Source organism: Ornithorhynchus anatinus, chromosome 8, assembly GCF_004115215.2.
Source record: "Ornithorhynchus anatinus isolate Pmale09 chromosome 8, mOrnAna1.pri.v4, whole genome shotgun sequence".
NCBI lineage: Eukaryota > Metazoa > Chordata > Mammalia > Monotremata > Ornithorhynchidae > Ornithorhynchus > Ornithorhynchus anatinus.
In genome coordinates, this window is record NC_041735.1 from 22,649,461 (window position 1) to 22,669,007 (window position 19,547).

Sequence of the window (19,547 nt, forward strand, 5' to 3'; positions counted from 1 at the left end):
GGGTCCGGGTCTGGAGGGAAAGCAATGGGAAAATCCCAGAACCGAGAATAAACGTGTTTCCACTGGAAATCATTTTCTCTCTGGAACAAGTGAGTAACTGAGCTCTCTCTGGATGATGAGTTGCAAAGTTCCTGCAGTCCTGTTCCTAGGCTGATCTGGAAAATGTCCGTCCATCTTTCCATGAAGAGCCCAGCCCCAATTCAGCCCAGTAACCCAGTCTGTGGGCATCCAGTTAGTACCCTCCTTGTCTCCTTTTGCTCCCCAATCTGCCCTGTTCTGTGGGGTCAGCGTCCCCAAGTGCTTCAGCCACGGAGATTCCTTTGGCCCCAGAAGGGATGCTTTGTTGGTCTTACACTGACAGAAGCAGCATGACCTAGTAGACAGAGCACAGCCCTGGGAGTCAGAGGCCTGGGTTCTAATCCCTACTCCGCCAATTACCTGCTGTGTGACCTGGGGCAAGTGACTTAACTTTCATAGGCTTCAGTTCTCTCATCTGTAAAATGGGAATCAACACCTCTGCTCCCTTCTATTTAGAATGTGTGCCTCATGTGGGACCTGATTAGCTTGTATCTGGCCCAGGGCTTACTTAGTTCAATGCTTGGCACATAGTAAGTGCTTAACAAATTCCTCAATTATTATCACCCTAATCCTCTCCTTTTAGCTCCCCACCTCATCCCTCCTCTCACCCCATTCCTCACCTCCCTCACAAGGCCCTGAGGGTGCCAGCTGCCAGCTCTGGCCAACTCCACTCTGGGTCAGAGGTGTGTGAGTTAATAATAGTAATAATAATATTTGTTAAGCACTTACTATGTCCAAGCACTGTACTAAGCACTGGGCTAGATACAAGCAAATCGGCTCCTGCAGTCTAAGTAGGGGGGAGAATAGGTATTGAATCCCCATTTTGCCAATGAGGGAACTGAGGCACAGAGAAGTTAAGTGACTTGTCCAAAGGTCACACAGCAGGTAGGTAGCGGATCCAGGATTAGAATCCGGGTCCGCTGACTTCCAAGCCTGCGTTCTTCCCATTAGGCTGTAAGAGTGTTGATGCTAGGGTAGCCTGTAAGCTCATTATGGGCAGGGAACGTGTCTGCTAATTTGATTGTATTCTACTCTCCCAAGCACTTAGTACAGAGCTCTGCCCATAGTGAGTGCTCAATAAATACGATTTATTGATTAGGCCATGCTGCTTTCCTGGTTTTCCCCAGTGTCGAGAGAAAAATCCTCCTGCCATCCAAGACAAGTGCTTCTCCCTCTAAACTGTAAACTTAATACAGGCAGGGAAGGTGTCTGCTACTTCTGTTGTATTATACTCTCCCAAGCACTTCATACAGTGCTCTGAACACAGTAGTCACTCAACAAATACCATTTATTGGTTGTTTGATTCTGCACGGGGTGGATGGGAGAAGAGCAGATCGCAGAAAGGAAACACCCAGATGATTGTTTAGAGGATCTTTGAAGGCTTCCTGCCGGAACCCCACGGGAGCCTGGAGTGTTTCTGAGGACTCGTCCCAGCTGTGGACGGGGGAAATGCCATTTGGAAGCTGCGAAGTGTGTATCCGGCAAGAATGACAAGAACAGCCATGTCTTTCTCTGCGCTTTATCTTTCCTTCCTCTCTCTCCCCTTTGCCTCTTGCCTCTCTCCAGAAGAGGATCTTCAAGGGAGGAACTCTGCAAGCCTGTTGAGACCCAGCCACCCTCCCTGCTGGACAAATCCTTTCCTTTTTATCCTCTGCAATCAGTTCATCAGTGTATTTACTGAGTGCTTATTATGTGCTGTTCTAAGCACTCAGGAGAGCAAAACACAACAGCAGACACATTCCCTGCCAATAATAATAATGAAGGGATTTGTTAAGCACTTACTATCTGCCAAGCACTATTTTAAGTACTGGGATAGATACAAGGTAATTAGGTTGGACATAGTACCTGTCCCACATGGGGCTCACAGTCTTAATCCCCATTTTACAGATGAGCTGAGGCACAGAGAAGTAAAGTGGCTTGCCCGAGGCACACAGCAGACAAGTGGGGGAGCTGGGATTAGAACCTATGACCTTCTGACTCCCAGGTCCATGCTATATCCACAGCACCATGCTGCTTAGTGAGCTCCGGCAGGCAATGTGGTGAGAAAGAAGCTACTCTCTACCCTGATTCTGGTTAAGCAGTAAATAGCTTGGCCTAATTACAATAACAGAGAGGCAGCATGGCTTAATGGATAGAGCACAGTCCTGGGAGTCAGAAGGACCTGGGTTCTAATCCTAGCTCCACCATTTGTCTGCTGAGTGATCTGGGGCAAGTCACTTAACTTCTCTGGGCCTCAATTACCACAACTGTGCTCATCTCACTAGGCTTTGCTGCTTCTCAGGGTCACTCTATTCTCAAGTGCACATTATCTGTTTTTATTGATATTGGCTAAGTGTTTATTATGAGGTAAGCTCAATATTACACACTGGAAGGAAAGATATAACATTTGTTAAGCACTTACTATATGCTAGGCACTGAACTAAGCACTGGAGTAGATCCAAGATAATTAGGTCAGGTAGAGTCCATGTCCCACAAAGGGCTCACAGTCAAAGGCTCTGGCCACCCCTCTAAGTGAACTTTTCAGCAGTAATTTCTAATTGAAGCACAACCACAACACATCACAAAACTCACTTGTGTTTACACCAGGCCTGTCTCCAATCCAAACTCCACTTACCCCATCGAAGAGTCTTTGGTATGTTCCTGGAGTCCCCCAAGGCTGACCGAGATGAGATGAGATCATCCCCTGAGATCACCTGTCAGTCATGTGCCCTCCTGAGCCAATCAGGAAACGTGCATAAACCCTATAGACCCGCTGCTGGTCTCCATGAACCCAGGGGCAATCAATTAATCAATAGTATTTATCACTTGTGGTCAGGAACAACAATGGGATATCATCGATGATAGGGAAGAGCACTGTACAAAACAGCAGGAGATCACATTAGAAGGGATGGGGGCAAGAATGACTTTCACAGTGGGAGAGATGAGAAAAAAGCCCAGTGAGTAGGTAACCTTGAGAGGAATGAAGAGCGTGAGCTGAGGTATACTGGGAGAAGAGAGTGGATAAGTAAGGTAAAGCCGATGATTAGGAGTTCCTGATCGAAGTGGGGAAGAATGATCAATCATATTGAGTGCTTACTATGGGCTGAGCACTGTACTAAGCACTTAAGGGAGTACAGTATAACAGAGTTGGCAGACATGTTCCCTGTCCACACAAAGCTTACGGACTAGAGGGGGAGACAGACATTAACATAAATAAATTACGGATATGTCCATAAGTGCTGTGGGGGCAAGGGAAGGGTGAATAAAGGGTGCAAATCCAAGTGTAGAATGGGCAGAATAGGTACCCATTTGAGGCTTTTGAGGATTGAGGAGACAGGTGCAGAAGAATGTTTCAGGAAAAATGATCTGGGTAGCAGTGGGGAGAGGCTGGAGGCGGGGAAGCCAATGCAGTGAATGGCAGTCTCAGAGACTGGTGATCAATTGTGGTTAAAAAAAATATCGGCTACCACCTTCCCCTCCTTTGCTTGGATTGAAATGAGCAGCAGGTGGGACTCTCTGGGATTCATTTAATTGTTTGCACCTGGTTTATTCTGGATCCCAGACTCTTGACTGTATTCGTTAGGGGAGCCCACCTCTTCTCCAAATCCAGGTTCCTCCTCTGGATATGCCACTTCTGCCAGCCCAACACATTAGATTAGCCTGTAGGCTTGGGCTCGGGGAGATAATGATAATAATAATAGTAACAGTATTTACTAAGCGCTAACTATGTGGTAAACCGAGGGTGATGCTTAGATTCGCTAAGTGAGGTCTGGAAGGGTCTTTTCCAAACGATCACAAAAACATAAAGACGCTCCCCATCTCCACCCCACCTAAAAAAACCTCCAAACAATAATAACCAACACACTCCACACACAAAAAGATCAACAACAGAAATACACATTGGAGAGCTGGTAAAATCTTTGTGGTCAGGGATTATGCCTGTCAACTCTATTGTACTCTCTCAAGTGTTTAATAGAGTGCTCTGTACACAGTAAGTGCTCAAGAAGTAGTATTGATTATGTTCTTTTGGGGGCTGCAGAGGCTGGGGAAAGGAATAGCAGGTAGATAGACCAGACCTGAGTGGTAAGTCAATTACAGGCAGGAAGCAGTGTGGCCTGGTGGGAAGAGCAAGGAACCCGGAGACAGGAGACCTGGGTTCTAATCTTGCCTCTGTCACTTCTGTGCTCTATGAACTGCTGTGTTAAATCACTTCACTTCTCTGGGCCTCAGTTTCCTCATCTGTAAAATGGGGATTCAACACTTGCTCTGCCTCCCCCTTAGCCTGTGAGCCCCATGTTTCTGATTTAATTCTTATCCTGAATCCCCCACAGTACTTGGCCCATATGAAGTGCTTATAGAACACTGCAGCTATTAAGCAGTGTGGCCTAGTGAATAGAGCACAGGCCTGGGAGTCAGAAGGACCTGCCTTCTTGTCCCGGCTCTCCCACTCATCTGTTGTGAGACCTTGGGCAAGTCACTTCACTTCTCTGTGCCTCAGTTCCCTCATCTGTAAAATGGGGATGGAGACTGAATAATAATGATGGTATTTATTAAGGCCTTACTATGTGCAAAGCACTGTTCTATCCCAATCCTATTTGCTTGTATCCACCCCAGTGCTTAGTACAGTGCCTGCCACATAGTAAGCGCTTAACAAATACCACAATTATTATTATTACTGTGGCACAGGCAGGGTCCGTGTGCTCACAGCTCACAGAAGCAATGTTGCCTAGTGGATAGAGAACAGGCCTGAGTAGAGCCTCCCCCAACCCCCTGCCCCAGTCTCCCCCCTGAGAGATGACCATACCGGCCACACTGCTGGACACCACAAGTGCCTCCACAGCCCCTCCCCCCAAGTTTTTTTTCTTTTTATTGTATTTGCTAAGTACTTATTGTGCTCCAGACTCTGTATTAAGCCCTGGGGAAGATACAAGCTAATCAGGTTGTATACAGTCCCTGTCCCACATGGGGCTCACAGTCGTAATAACCATTCTACAGATGAGGTAACTGAGGCCCAGAGACGTGAAGTGATTTGCCCAAGGTCACCCAACAGACATGTGATGGGGCCAGAATTAGAACCCATATCCTCTGGCACTCCCCCCCACCCCCCCACCCACCAGGCCCTTGCTCTTTCCTAGAGGCCTCTCTGGGAAGTGTTTGGGGAGGGGCCAGCTGGACCCAGGCAGTCTGAACTTTGGAAAACACAAGTTCTTGATCCCTGACTTCAAGCCTCTCTGTCAACTGACACCCTGTCACCTGTTGAGCTTCACTCTGCTGAGAGAAAAGAATAGAGAAGAATGGGTTTGCACACACTCACATGCACGAATGTTCACAATGTCACCCACTCTCGCCCGCATTTAAGGCCTTATGGTTTTCAAATCCCAGAGCCATCCCCCAGCCTCACTCCCACAACTCGCCATCCCTACTTCACACTTCCAAAAGCTGAGGCCTTCTTTTATGTTGGTGGCTGCGATGATTTGGTTTGAAAGATTAGTCTGGGAACAGGATGATGGGATGAAGGAGCTTGGGGAGAGGAGAGTAGAAGGAGTGGAGAGAGAGAGAGAGAGCTGGAAGGGAGAGAGGGAAGGGACAGAGAGAGGAAGGGAGGGAGGGAGGAAGAGAGAGAAAGGCAGAGAGGGAAGGAAAAGAGAAAGAGGGAAGGAAGGAGGGAGGGAGAGAGGAAGGGATGGAGAGATAGAAGAAGGGAGAGGGAAGGAGAGAGAGAGGGGAGAGATTGAGAGAGGAAGAGAAAGAGGGAGGGAGGGAAGGAGGGAGAAGAAAGGAGAGAAGGAAGGAGAAAGGGTGAGAGGAGGGAGGGAGAGATGGAGAGAGAGATGGAGAGAGAGAGGGATGGAGAGAGAGAAGGGAAGAGAGGGGGGAGAGACGGAGGGAGGAAGAGGGAGGGAGATTGCAATCTGTCCACATGGGAGTGAACCAGAATATAAACATTCTTCACTTTTTGGTTCCCAGCCCAGTGAGCTCTGAGAGCTTTTGTGTAGCAGCCGGAGCTCAGACAAACATGAAAGCAAGAGGGAGGGAGACAGAGAGGGGAGAAAGCAAAGAAGGCAGAGGAAGAAGATGGGGGAGGCCTACCAGGGCCTAGTGAAGACAACTACCTGGATTTGGGATCTGGGCATTTGGGAAGGAGAGGTCAGAAGAAGGAGGATCCCATCCTTGTCAGGCCAGGTGGTTCCCCGGTAACCTGGGTCGAGAAGCAGCGTGGCGCAGTGGAAAGAGCACGGGCTTTGGAGTCAGGGCTCATGAGTTCGAATCCCAGCTCTGCCACTTGTCAGCTGTGTGACTGTGGGCAAGTCACTTCACTTCTCTGGGCCTCAGTTCCCTCATCTGTAAAATGGGGATTAAGACTGTGAGCCCCACGTGGGACAACCTGATTCCCCTGTGTTTACCCCAGCGCTTAGAACAGTGCTCGGCACATAGTAAGCGCTTAACAAATACCAACATTATTATTATTATTATTACTGGGTCCAGGGTGGGGAGCTGGGACAAGGGAACTGAAGGAGGAGCGGAAGAGACATCAGGGAGGGGTGGGGCAGGGCAGCCACATGGTCTTTCAATTCTCATTCAAGGGAGTCTAGCAAAACCTTGATGAGAGGAATGAGGGGACAGTTCCCCCCTTTCTTCTGCCAGGGAACGCCTGAACCTCTGGATCTCCTGGGAATTCCCTGGCCTTCCCCTAGTGGCAGGAGTGCCAAAACAGTAGCCCACTTGGCCCAACACAAGCCTTTTCCATGGAATCAGCAGCTATTCAGGACCGCCCCCCCACCCCCAAATCCAGACACCTAGAATCCTAACTCCACTCCCTGAGCTTCCCTAGATTGGATTTGGGGGCCGGAAGGATCTCTGTAGCCTTAACCGTTAGCCGGCCTGGCCAGCCTCCTCCCCAACTCCATCCTGACCCATCCCTCGCCCACCCACAAACACATAGATCCCAACGGAAACCCTCTGCTCCCCAGCTGAGGAGCTGAAGTTCACCCCGAGGCCGCAGACACACATCAGCTTCCTCCAAACACCACTCCTATCGGGAGCCAGGCTGGAAAATCCAAACTCCCAGAGTTAGGAGCTGGGAAATGCCCTGCCTATGTTCTATAGCCCCTCTCCCCTCCAGAGACTGGTCTGCCCTCCAACTCCCCAACCTCATGACCCACTGAGAGGCTCCCTCAAACTCAGGAAGCAGCATGGCATAGTGGATAGAGCACTGGCCTGGGAGTCAGAAGGTCTTGGGTTCTAATCCTAGCTCTGCCACTTATCTGCTGCGTGGCCCTGGGCAAGTCACTTCACTTCCCTGTGCTTCAGTTACCTCATCTGGAAAATGGGGATTAAGACTCTGAACTCCATGAGACAGAAATGTGTCCAACCCGATTTGCTTGTACCCATCCCAGTGCTTAGTACAGTGCCTGCCACTTTTTTGGGGAAGCAGCATGGCATAGTGGATAGAGCAGTCAAAAGGTCATGGGTTCCAAACCTAGTTCTGCCACTTGTCTGCTCTGTGGCCTTGAGCAAATCACTTCACTTCTCTTTGCCTTGGTTACCTCATCTATAAAATGGGGATTGAAACTGTGAGCCTCACATGAGACAGGTTCTGTGTCCTACACGATTTGCCTGTATCCACCCCAGTGGTTAGTTCAGTAACTGGCAAATATCACATTTATTATTATTATCATTAATACTAATAACTCCTCACAGGTGAAGAGACCAAGAGAGAGGAGACAGAGGCTTGGACAGGAGGGGAAGCGTGTAGAGATTGGCCTGTGATGGACAGCTTCCAGGAACCTGGGGCTGGGATAACCATCGCCTCAGCCTTTATTTTAATGGTATTTGCTAGGCGATTGATATGTGCTAAGTGCTGTACTAAGCTCTAGGGTACATACAAGCTAATCAGGTGGAATACAGTCCATGTACCACATGGGGCTCACAATCTTAATCCCCATTTTACAGATGAGGTAACTAAGGCACAGGGAAGTGAAATTACTATGTGCCAGGCACTATATTAAGCACTGGGTTAGACACAAGCTAATCAACTTGGACATGTCCCATGTGGGGCTCACAGTCTTAATCTCCATTATATGCATGAGATAAGTGAGGCAGAGAGAAGTTATGTGACTTGCCCAGGTCACATAGCAAAAAAGTGGCAGAGCCAGGATTAGAACTCAGGTGGTAGAACCCAGGTCCTTCTGACTCCCAGGCCTGTGCATTATTCACTAGGTCATGCTGCTTCTTGGAGAGCTTTTCTCTCCAAGTATTTGTTCCCAGGCCTGGTCCCAGTTTGGTCTCAGGGCTCAGCCTAAGGATTATCAAAGTTTCCGGGTCATCCGGGCCGGACCAGAAAGTCCTGGGGCATGGATTGTTGTGGACAGAGAATGTGTTTGTTTACTGTTATATCGGACCCTCCCAAATGCTTAGTACAATGCTCCCCCACCCCAGTAAGTGCTCAAATTATTGAATGAATGAATGAATGAATGAATGAATGAATGAATGAATGAATGAGGGGCCGGCCCCCGCCTCAGCCTTCCTCATTGAAGAGCAACGGAGTAAAAACAACCTGGGATTAATTGGACCTTTGCAGGAGCATTTGGGTGGATAATCGGCCTGGAATGGAGCCGCCACAACTAGTCACATCGTGGGGATTACGGGCCGTTGCAGCTGGCCCTGGGCCTCGATGCCGCCACCGCTGCCAGCGCCACTGCTCATCCGGTCCTCTTGGGCTGGGTGGACAAAGCACCGTCACCTCCCAACCACCGTTAAAGCCTCCTTCAAGAGGCCTTCCCCGATTAAACCCTCTTCTCCCCGGTTTACTCTCTCTTCTACATTATCTATGAGGTTGGATCTCGGTGTCATCCTTGACTCGTCTCTCTTGTTCACCTCACACATCCTATCCATTACCAAGACCTGCTGGTTTCACCTTTACAATATCGCCAAGATCCGCCCTTTCCTCTCCACCCAAACGGCTACCTTACTGCTACGGGCTCTCGTTATATCCCGGCTAGACTACTGGGTCGGCCTTCTCTCTGACCTCCCTTCCTCCTCTCTCGCCCCGCTCCGGTCTATTCTTCACTCCGCTGCCCGGCTCATCTTCCCGCAGAAACGATCTGGGCATGTCACTCCCCTTCTTAAACAACTCCAGTGGTTGCCTATCGACCTCCGCTCCAAATAAAAACTCCTCACTCTAGGCTTCGAGGCTCTCCATCCCCTTGCCCCTTCCTACCTCTCCTCCCTTCTCTCTTTCTACCGCCCACCCCGCACGCTCCGCTCCTCCGCCGCCCACCTCCTCGCCGTCCCTCGGTCTCGCCCATCCCGCCGTCGACCCCCGGGCCACGTCCTCCCGCGGTCCCGGAACGCCCTCCCTCCTCACTTCCGCCAAACTAATTCTCTTCCCCTCTTCAAAACCCTACTTAAAACTCACCTCCTCCAAGAGGCCTTCCCAGACTGAGCTCCCCTTCTCCCTCTACTCCCTCTACCACCCCCCCTTCACCTCTCCGCAGCTAAACCCTCTTTTCCCCCTTTCCCTCTGCTCCTCCCCCTCTCCCTTCCCATCCCCTCAGCACTGTACTCGTCTGCTCAACTGTATATATTTTCATTACCCTATTTATTTTGTTAATGAAATGTACATTGCCTCGATTCTATTTAGTTGCCATTGTTTTTACGAGATGTTCTTCCCCTCGACTCTATTTATTGCCATTGTTCTTGTCTGTCCGTCTCCCCCGATCAGACCGTAAGCCCGTCAAACGGCAGGGACCGTCTCTATCTGTTGCCGACTTGTTCATTCCAAGCGCTTAGTAAGTGCTCTGCACATAGTAAGCGCTCAATAAATACTATTGAATGAATCTGTGCATGGCTCAGGGGATAGAGCATGGGCCTGGGAGTCAGAAGGACATGGGCCCGGCTCTGCTACAAGTCTGCTTTGTGACCCTGGGCAAGTCGCTTCACTTCTCTGGGTCTCAGTTGCTTCATCTGTAAAGTGGGGATTAAGTGTGAGCCCCATGTGGGGCAGGGACTGTATTCAACCTGATTTGCTGTATCCTCCAGTCCTTAGAACAGTGCTTGGCACATAATAGGCACTTAACAAGTACAACAACAATAATCATAATAATCTGTGACCTTTGAACATTTGATATTTGCCCCAGAGCACTTAGGTATATATCTATTAATTATTATTATAATTTATTGATATGTATTCACTGTGGGAGGGGAAAGTGTCTGCCAACGCTGTTGTGCTGTATTCTCCCAAGCACTTAGTACACTGCTCTGAACATAGTAAACACTCTGTAAATACCACTGATGAAAATGACAAATACGATGTTGTTGATAAAGATGGTGATGATGATGATGATGCCCTGAACTGGCACTTCCTGATTCACTCCAGAAAACTGGCCTTTGGCCCTGGCCATGCCCTTGACCTTATCATTCATTCACTCATTCATTCAATCATATTTATTGAGCACTTACTGTGTGTAAAGCAATGTACTAAGTGCTTGGGAGAGTATGAAATAACAATAAACAAATGCATTCCCTGCCCACAAAGAGGAGCATCTGTCACTGGCAAGCAGAGAAGACCAAGCCAATTAAGTGGCATCTCCAGTTGCTGAGGTGACCACTGGGAGTTGGAGAGGAGAGGAGAAGGAAGCATCACTGCCCAGAGTATTTGCCCTCATTCCTGAATCACTCCATTCCACACCCCAACGGGATTTTATTGGAGCATCCAGAGAGCTGAATTTGCCTCTCGTCTCTCATCAGTCACTCAATCATTGGTACTTATTGAGCCTTTATTGTGTACAGAGAACTGTACTAAGAGTTCGAGAGATACAATATAACAATAAGCAGACACATTCCCTGGCCACAGCGAGCTCACAGTCTAGAGGGGGAGACATATTTATACAAATAAATACATTAGATCTGGACATAAGTACTGTGGGGCTGGAAGGGGGGATGAATAAGGGAGCAGGTCAAGGAGACACAGAGGGAGTGGGAGAGAGGAAAGGAAGGAAGGCTTAGTCTGGAAAGGCCTCTTGGAGGAGGTGTGCCTTCAGTGAGTCCTCACTACCACCAACCTTACCTCTGACCCATTCCCGGCACGGCTCCCAGCAGAAAAGGCAGAAAAGGAATCCAAGAGAGATGATGGCCTGGCCTACAGGCAGGCCTTCAAGCTCCAAGACAGCCCGACTGAACAGAGGAAGGACAAAGGGTTGAGGTGGCACTTGGTCAAATTCTTCATGGATCTGCAAGGTGAATGGGAAAGCTAGGAAAAGTGAGAATTGCCCGAATCACTAAAAACAGGGAACATTCGGTTCTGCCAGAGTGCTTGTTTTCTTCCTGGGCTTTGGCTAGAAGGCCACAGCCAAATTAGGGAATGTTCTTCTCACCAAGCAAATCTGCATCGTTCCCACACAGCACAGGGTCAGGGAAACACGTGTGCATTTGTGTGTGCACATGTGAATGTGCGACTGTGCATGTGCTTGGAGACTCAGACCCTGTTTGTATAACAGAAAAGCAGCATGGTCTAGTGGGAAGAGCTCAGGCCTGGGAGTCAGAGGACCTAGGTTCTAATCCTGGCTCTGCCACTTGTCTGCTGTGCGACCTTGGGCAAGTCACTTTACTTCTTGGGCCTCAGTTACCTTATCTGCAGAATGGAGATTCAATCCCGGTTCTCCCTCCTAGTTAGACTGTGAACCCCATGTGGGACCTGATTATCTTTCTTGTATCTACCCCAGTGCTCGGTACATCGTAAGCACTTGACAAATAGCACGATTATTATAAATACTATTATAATAATAATTATCATTCTTATTCTGGAATTTCCCCTGAGGCAGAATTCTGCAACAAAGCAACCAGCAACTGCATATTATAAGAGAAATGGGCATCTAAAGAAATAGTACACTTATTTTGAAATAAAATAGAAAAGAGCTAAGCTGAGTGGGCTAGTGGAAAGAAAACAGGACTGGGAGTCAGAGGACCTGGAATGTAATCTCAGCTCTGCTCCTTGTCTACTGTGTGATTTTGGACAAGTGTCCTAACTTTTAGTGCCTCAAGATGGTCACCTGAAAGAAGGGATTTAAATTCCTGTTCTCCCTCTACCTTAGAATGCAAGCCACATGTCTGATTTGATTATTTTTTTACCTGCCCCCATATTTGGCATATAGCAAGCATTTAACAAGTCCCCAAATTATTGTTATTTAAAAGATGGAAAAGAGATACAACTAGCCAAACATACTTCAATAACATTAGGAGAACGAAATGAGCTACGGAAAATGCCACCTCCCTGGGAGACAGGAAGGGAAAGCGGAGAACAGGTGACTATGAAAAGGAGAAGGCTTTTCTTGCTTTTTCATTCATTCAATCATATTTATTGAGTGCTTACTGTGTGCAGAGCATTGTACTAAGCGCTTGGGAGATTATAATGCAACCATAAATCGCCACATTCCCCTCCCACAACAAACTCATGGGGGAAGAGGGGGAGAGCACAGTGCTGTCTGTTGCTGTTCAGGTCTCAGTTTCACTCTGTTCTGCTACTATAGACTGTACCCACTCTCCCTAACAATCAATTAGTCAATCAATCAATCAATCATATTTATTGAGCGCTCACAGTGTGCAGAGCACTGTACAAAAAGGTTGGGAGATTACAGTATAATGTCCAAACAATCTTTTAGCTTTTCAGAAATAATTTTGCTATTGTTCTTGTCTGTCCGTCTCCCCCGATTAAACTGTAAGCCCGTCAAAGGGCAGGAATTGTCTCTATCTGTTACCGATTTGTACATTCCAAGCGCTTAGTACAGTGCTCTGCACATAGTAAGTGCTCAATAAATACTATTGAATGAATGAATGAATGAATCCCCTGCTGACCGACTGCTGGGCCCAAGGGCACCAGATAGGGGAGTGTGAATGGTTCGAGGCAAACAATCACTACTACTGAAAAAACAACTCAAGCGTGTATCCTGCTGGCTCAGGGACATCTCATCTTCCCTTAACCATGGAGTCAGAGCAACGATCATCTGAATGGCAAAAGACCAGAAAAGGGGCCCCACTTGATTTCTGCAGACAGAGTGTTCAAGGAGACAAGGGATTCTATCTCTCCAAGACCCTCGAAGAACAGGGGGGCCCAGTCAACTCTGCTCCGGCTACTGTGCGGGAGGGCCCAGCAGACCAACAAGGGGAAAGTTTTATTTGTTGGATGTCATTAGCGTCGTAACTAGTCCCACAGTCTCAACTGCAACTTGCCCTAATGAGATTAACCCCTCCCCCGGGGACTCCCCCTTGTGTAAACAGTCCAACGAGGAAATATTATTTCAGCTGACACGTTGAATTTAAGACCACGCCGCGGCCAGGGAAAGAGGTGAAACGGCCACCTGGTTGAGTTGAAGTGAAAAGACCACATCCTCTGGGTCAGGCCCCACATATCCCCAAACTTCCATCTGGCAACTGACCCAAGAAGCTGACCCAAGCCTCGCACCAGTCACAAAGAGTGTCGGAAGAATACAGGATCACCAAGTTGAAGCCCTGGAGATGTTGATCCACTGGAATATCACAGCCCCTGGCAAGATGATAAAGGTTATTAGTGAACATTTATTGAGTGCCAGGTATCAGGGGGATCTATAAAGGGCAGGCACAGGCCCCGGGCTGAGCAGAAGCTCACAGGACACCGACTTAGGGGAGGGAGAGGTCACAGGTAGTTATTTCTTGAGAAGGACCTGAGGTTATTTACCTCATTGGCTGGTGACCCCGATTTTGGTGACACCCCCCCCCACCCTCTCCCAGGATCCTCTAATGGCTAGATTCAAAGACAATGTTGAGTCCTGGGTTCTAATCCCTGCTCCACCACATGTCTTCTGTATGACATTGGGCAAGTCACTTTACTTCTCTGGACCTCATTTACCTCATCTGTCAAATGGGGGCTAAGACTGTGAACCCCACTGGGACTTGAACTTCGTCCAACCCGAATAGCTTGTGTCTACTCCAGTGCTTAGAGCAGTGTCTGGCACATAGTAAGTGCTTAGCAAATAATTTTTTTAAAAAAAAAGTTAGGATCATAAGGGTGGGAGTGCCCACTTATAGACAGTATCTTAGTACAGACTCATCTCCTCCACAAGACCTTCAGCTCCTCCCTCTATGACCTGATTAGCTCCTAAAACTCCCAAACATGTGCTGGGCTCTCTTACCCTTTGGCTGAGCCCCAGAGAGGGACATCCTCGGGAAGGGGGGGAGCCTCCAGGAACCCCTCTCCAGCCTCACCCTCCCCAAGAAGCCACTGGAGACAATGCTTCCCAAGTCTTTGGAATCTGACTTGACCTGCCTGCCCTTCCTCCTCTGCCTAATAATAATACTGACTACTTGTTTTGTTTCGCTGTCCGTCTCCCCCTTTTAGACCGTGAGCCCGTTGTTGGGTAGAGATTGTCTCTATCTGTTGCCGAAATGTACATTCCAAGCACTTAGTACAGTGCTCTGCACAGAGTAAGCACTCAAAAAATACAATTTAATGAATGAATAATAATAATAATGGTATTTGTTTAGTGCTTATTAGCTGCCAACACTAACTAGTTGTCCCACTTCTAAGCACTGGGGTAAATACAAGGTAATCAGTTTGAATACAGTCCCTGTCCCACTTAGGGCTCACAATCTTAATCCTCATTTTTCAGATGAGGTAACTGAGACAGAGAGGAGAGGCAGAAGAGTCAGAAGTGGGGCTGGGGGGAGATGGGAGCCTCTTGTTTTGCCAGCAACTCTCCTGGGAAGATTGTTGGGAGCCAAGGCTGGGGGAGAAGGGGTTAGGGATTCCTGCCTTAACCTGTCACTCATACAATCAGCCTCAGATTCCGAATTTCTAAGAAGCCATATCTGGTTTTCATTTTACCATACTATACTGGGGGAAAAAAAGGTGTGTGGGGAATTTTCAAGGTAATAAATAGAACATGTGCACCTAATTACTCAGGATGACCCAATGCAATTGGATAGGGCCAACAAGTCGTTTATATTGGCAAGACCAGGATAAAATATCATTGGATACGGTCGTCACTCTTCCCCCATTCCAATACATTTTCCCTGTCAGAAGTGGAAGGGACTCCCTAAGATATACAATTTGCCTTACTCAAGGAATAAACAGACTTCAGCTGACAACCTGGAAGCAGTCAAAGCACCTTCAGCCCCAAGTCTGCATAAAATAAAACCTCCAGATTCAGGTGAGCTGAAAAGAATTCCAGAATCTGCAGACATGGCTGGGAGTCAAAACTTAAAAAGGCCCTCCCCTCCTCCCCCCGGCCCCAAGGAAGATCTGAAGGACTGAATGGAGGAAAGAGCAGGAAACTTGGCTCTTTCACAGGAATCACTTCATCTCACTCATGCCCTAGTCTCTCCCCTCAACAGGCAAGTCAGGGAAAATTGGGGCTCCCTTGCAATCATTTCTTTTGGTCATCAATCAATCAACTAATCAATCAATCCTATTTATTGAGCACTTACTGTGTGTAGAGCATCAAACAAAGGATTTAGGTGAGTATATTATAAGAGTTGGTAGGCACGTTTTCTGTCCCCAGTGAGTTTATAACTAGAGAGAGAGACAGACATTAATATAAATAAATTATAGATATGGACATGTGTTGTGGGGCTGAGGGAGAGGTGAATAAAGGGGCAGACAGCCCTCAGTGCCTGGAATTTACCTTGTTTTCGGCCAGGGTTGGGATGGGGGTGCTGGGTTTCTATCTATGCAGTAGAGAAGCAGAGAAGCAGCGTGGCTTAGTGAAAAGAGCAGGGGCTTGGGAGTCAGAGGTCATGGATTTTAATCCTGCCTCCGCCACTTATCAGCTGTATGACTTTGGGCAAGTCAGTTGCCTCATCTGTAAAAGGGGGATTAATACTGTAAGCCCCATGTGGGACAACCTGATTACCTTGTATCTACACCACTGCTTAGAACAGTGCTTGGAACATAGTAAGCTCTTAGCAAATACCACCGGTATTATTATTATTATTATTAATGGAATCTGTACACTTTTGGGACTACCTCTCCTAGGACCACAACTGGGAAGCTGTGTGGTCTAGTGGAAGGACCATGGACCCGGAAGTAGGGGAACCTGGGTGTGAATCCTGGCTCCCCCACCTGTCTGCCGTGTGACTTTGAGCAAGTCACCTCACTTCTCTGTACCTCAGTTACCTCATCGGTAAAATGAGGATTCAAGACCTGTTCTCTTTGCAACTTAGAATGTGAGCCCAGTGTGGGACAGAAAGTGAGTCTGACTTGATAATTTGGTATTCATACATTCATTCATTTAGTCATGTTTATTGAGCGCTTACTGTGTGCAAAGTACTCTACTAAGCACTTGGGAGAGTGCAATATAACAATAAATTGACACATTCCCGGGTAACAACAGGTTTACAGTCTAGAGAGGGAGACAGACATTAATAAATACCAATAAATAAATATTTAAATAACAGAGATATACATAACTGCTGTGGGAGGGCGATGAAGAATTGTATCTCCCCAGAGCTCCAAACAGTGCTTGATACATAGTAAGCATCTAAGAAAAACCATTATTATTATGATTATTACTATTATTATTAATTTCCCTCCCTCCTCTCTCGTTGGGTGGACCCGAGTGTGGGAGGTGAGAAGACTATCATCCTCCTATTCTTCCCCCAGCCGGCACTGGTGTCTCACCATAGGGCTTAGAGACGCTTCAAGAGGCTGAAGGCAAAAGGGACAACCTCCCCATTATTCATCACCCCCCGTCACCGTTTCCATATCAAGGCAAAGAGAAACAATAATAAACATCCAGCTGAGAAGGTTCATGTGGATCAGGAATGTTTTACTATGGAGAAAGAAGGAATAAAATAAAAAAAAGAGCAAAGTGCAGACACTGGATTTGGCCAAATCTCCATCAGAGAAGGTAGGAGAGGTCAGCAGACCCTTCCCCATCCCCACCTTAAAATGGACGGGATTAAGATGGAGTCCTTGGGCTTTCTTCCCCACTCCTTCCCCCACCTCACCCTGTAGGCAAAGCCACTTTCTCCCCCACACCCAACCAAGAACTCTTGCAAGAAAATCAAGTAAAGCACCATGGCCTAGTGGCCCTAGGAGTCAGAGGATTTGCATTCTAATCCTGGCTCTGCCACTTGTCTGCTCAGTGACCTTGAGTAAATTCACTTCACTTCTCTGTGCCTCAGTTTCCTCATCTGAAAATGGGGAATGGGAGCCCCATGTGGGAAGGGGACTTTGTACAACCTCATAACCTTGTAATAACAATAATAATTATGGTATTTGTTAAGCATTTATTACATGCAAGGCACTGTTCTAAACACTGGGGTAGATACAAAGTAATCAGTCTTACTTGATTAACTTATTTACCCCCAGTCCTTGGCACCAAGGGCTAAAGAAATGCTATTTTTAAAAATGGCGTGTACTCCACCCCCAGGGGACCCTTCCAGATATAATAATAATAATAATAATAATAATAAAATGTTATATTAAAGCCCTTGCTATGTGCCAGGCACTGTACTAAGCTTTGGGGTAGATACAAGCAAATCAGGTTGGACAAAGGCCCTATTTTAATGGGTTCAAAGCCTTCATTCCTGTTTTTAAGATGAGGTAACTGAGGCCCAGAGAAGTGAAGTTACTTGCCCAAAATCACACAGCAGACAAATGGCAGAGCCAGGATTAGAATCCAGGTCCTTCTGACTCCAAGGCCCATGCTCTATCCACTTAGCCACACTGCCTCATTTTAACAACAGAATGTCACCAATTGCCTCTGAAGGGGTAACTTGGTGTCCTGCTTTCAGTAGAAAAGTTTCACTATTGAATCAGATATTCAGCTGCCTTCAGAATCAACTGACCAATTAATCAATATAATTTATTGAGTGCCTACAGTGTGCACAGCACTGTTCTAAGGGTTTGGGCAAGTACAGTACAATAAAGTTGGCAGACATAATATGAACCCTGCCCGTGAAGTAGCAGGGCCTAGTGGTAAGAACACAGGTCTGGAAGTTCGAGGACCAGGGTTCTAATCCCAGTTCCACCATTTGTCTGCTGAGTAACCTTGGGCAAGTCACTCTACATCTTTCTTCCTCAGGTAATTCATCTGTAAAATGGGGATTAGATCCTCTTCCCTCCGATTTAAACAGGGACTGTGTCCAACCTGATTATCTTGGGTCTACTCCAGCGCTTAAAGCAGTGCTTGGCACATAATAGGTGCTTAACAAATACCATAAAACAGAAAGAAGAAAAGGTCCAGGAGATATACCACTTTCTGAAATAATAAGCCTCAATGCCCAACATTTTAAATTATGACACGGTAAACTCAAAAGTCATCCGTTTCTGATCAGCAATGTTGATAAACCAGTGAAAATACAGGAAGGACATGATCCCATTTCAAAAATAGTTCTGCTTTTATATGTCTCCCTGGAACCAACTTGTGAGTTAAAAGGGTTTTCTCTCAAATGAATAAATTGCGGACACCAGAAAAAACTCAACTTCAGATGTCAATGCTTTAGACTTTACTAGAAACAAAATTACATTTCAGTCAGTCCTATCTGGAACTTTACCCTGTATTAAAAGACTCTACTGAGTTGTTAAAGAAAATATTTTTCGATTGGAAAAGGCAGTAAACTAAATGCAGTAAAATTCCCGTTCTGTGTCTAGTTGTCCTCCACTTTGCCCTTGACCCGACCACTGTCCCTGCCAGGGGTTCTGCTCCCAAGGCAATCCCTACCCCTGCTCCTGCCCTTGGCCTTGCCCACTGGCCCTTCCCCTGCCCCTATCCTTCTGGCCCTGTCCCTGCCCTCCTTACATCTGCCCCTACCCTCGTTCTTGCCCCTGGTCCTGTCCCTGACCCTGTCCCTGTCATTCATTCATTCAATTGTATTTATTGAGATGTTACTGTGTGCAGAGCACTATACTAAGTGCTTGGAAAATACAATTGAGCAATAAAGAAGGACAATCCCTGCCCACAACAGGTTTACAGTCTGAGAGGGTGGAGACACACATCAAAACAAGTAAACAGGCATCGGTATAACTCAGTAGAATTATAGATATATATACATAAACATAAGTACTATAGGGTGGAAAAAAGGGGGGAAGAGCAAAGGGAGAGAGTCGAAGTGATGCAGAAGGGAGGGAGCTGAGTAAAAGGGGGCTTAGTCTGGGAAGGCCTCTTGGAGGATGCAAGCCTTCAATAAAGCCTTGAAGGGGGGATTGTCTGGCGGATTTGAAGAGAGAGGGCTTTCCAGGCCAGAGGTAGGATGTGAGCCAAGGGTCGGGGACGGGACAGGTGAGAACAAGGCACAGTGAGAAGGTTAGCACCAGAGGAGTGGATTGTGTGGGCTGGGACCTTCCCCTGCCCTTATTTCTGCCCCTCACCTTGTCCTTGCCCCGGCTCTGCCCCTGCCCTTGCCCTTGTCCTGCTCTTGTCCCTGCCTCTCCTCTTACCCTTGATCCTGCCCCGTCCCTTTTTTTGTTTATGGTATTTGTTAAGCACTAACAGGGTGCCAGCCACTGTAGTACT

The 19,547-nt window shown here is 47.4% G+C and overlaps 1 protein-coding gene across 1 annotated transcript in view; it reads left to right on the top strand.

Moving 5' to 3' along the window:
• EMILIN3 (elastin microfibril interfacer 3) overlaps positions 1-19,547 on the top strand; it is a 76,705-nt gene that overhangs the window by 16,380 nt on the left and 40,778 nt on the right. The window contains exons 3-4 of the mRNA XM_039912893.1: positions 11,158-11,295; positions 17,045-17,097. Of these exons, the coding sequence (XP_039768827.1) occupies positions 11,158-11,295; positions 17,045-17,097 (191 nt within the window). The remainder of the gene's footprint in view (positions 1-11,157; positions 11,296-17,044; positions 17,098-19,547) is intronic.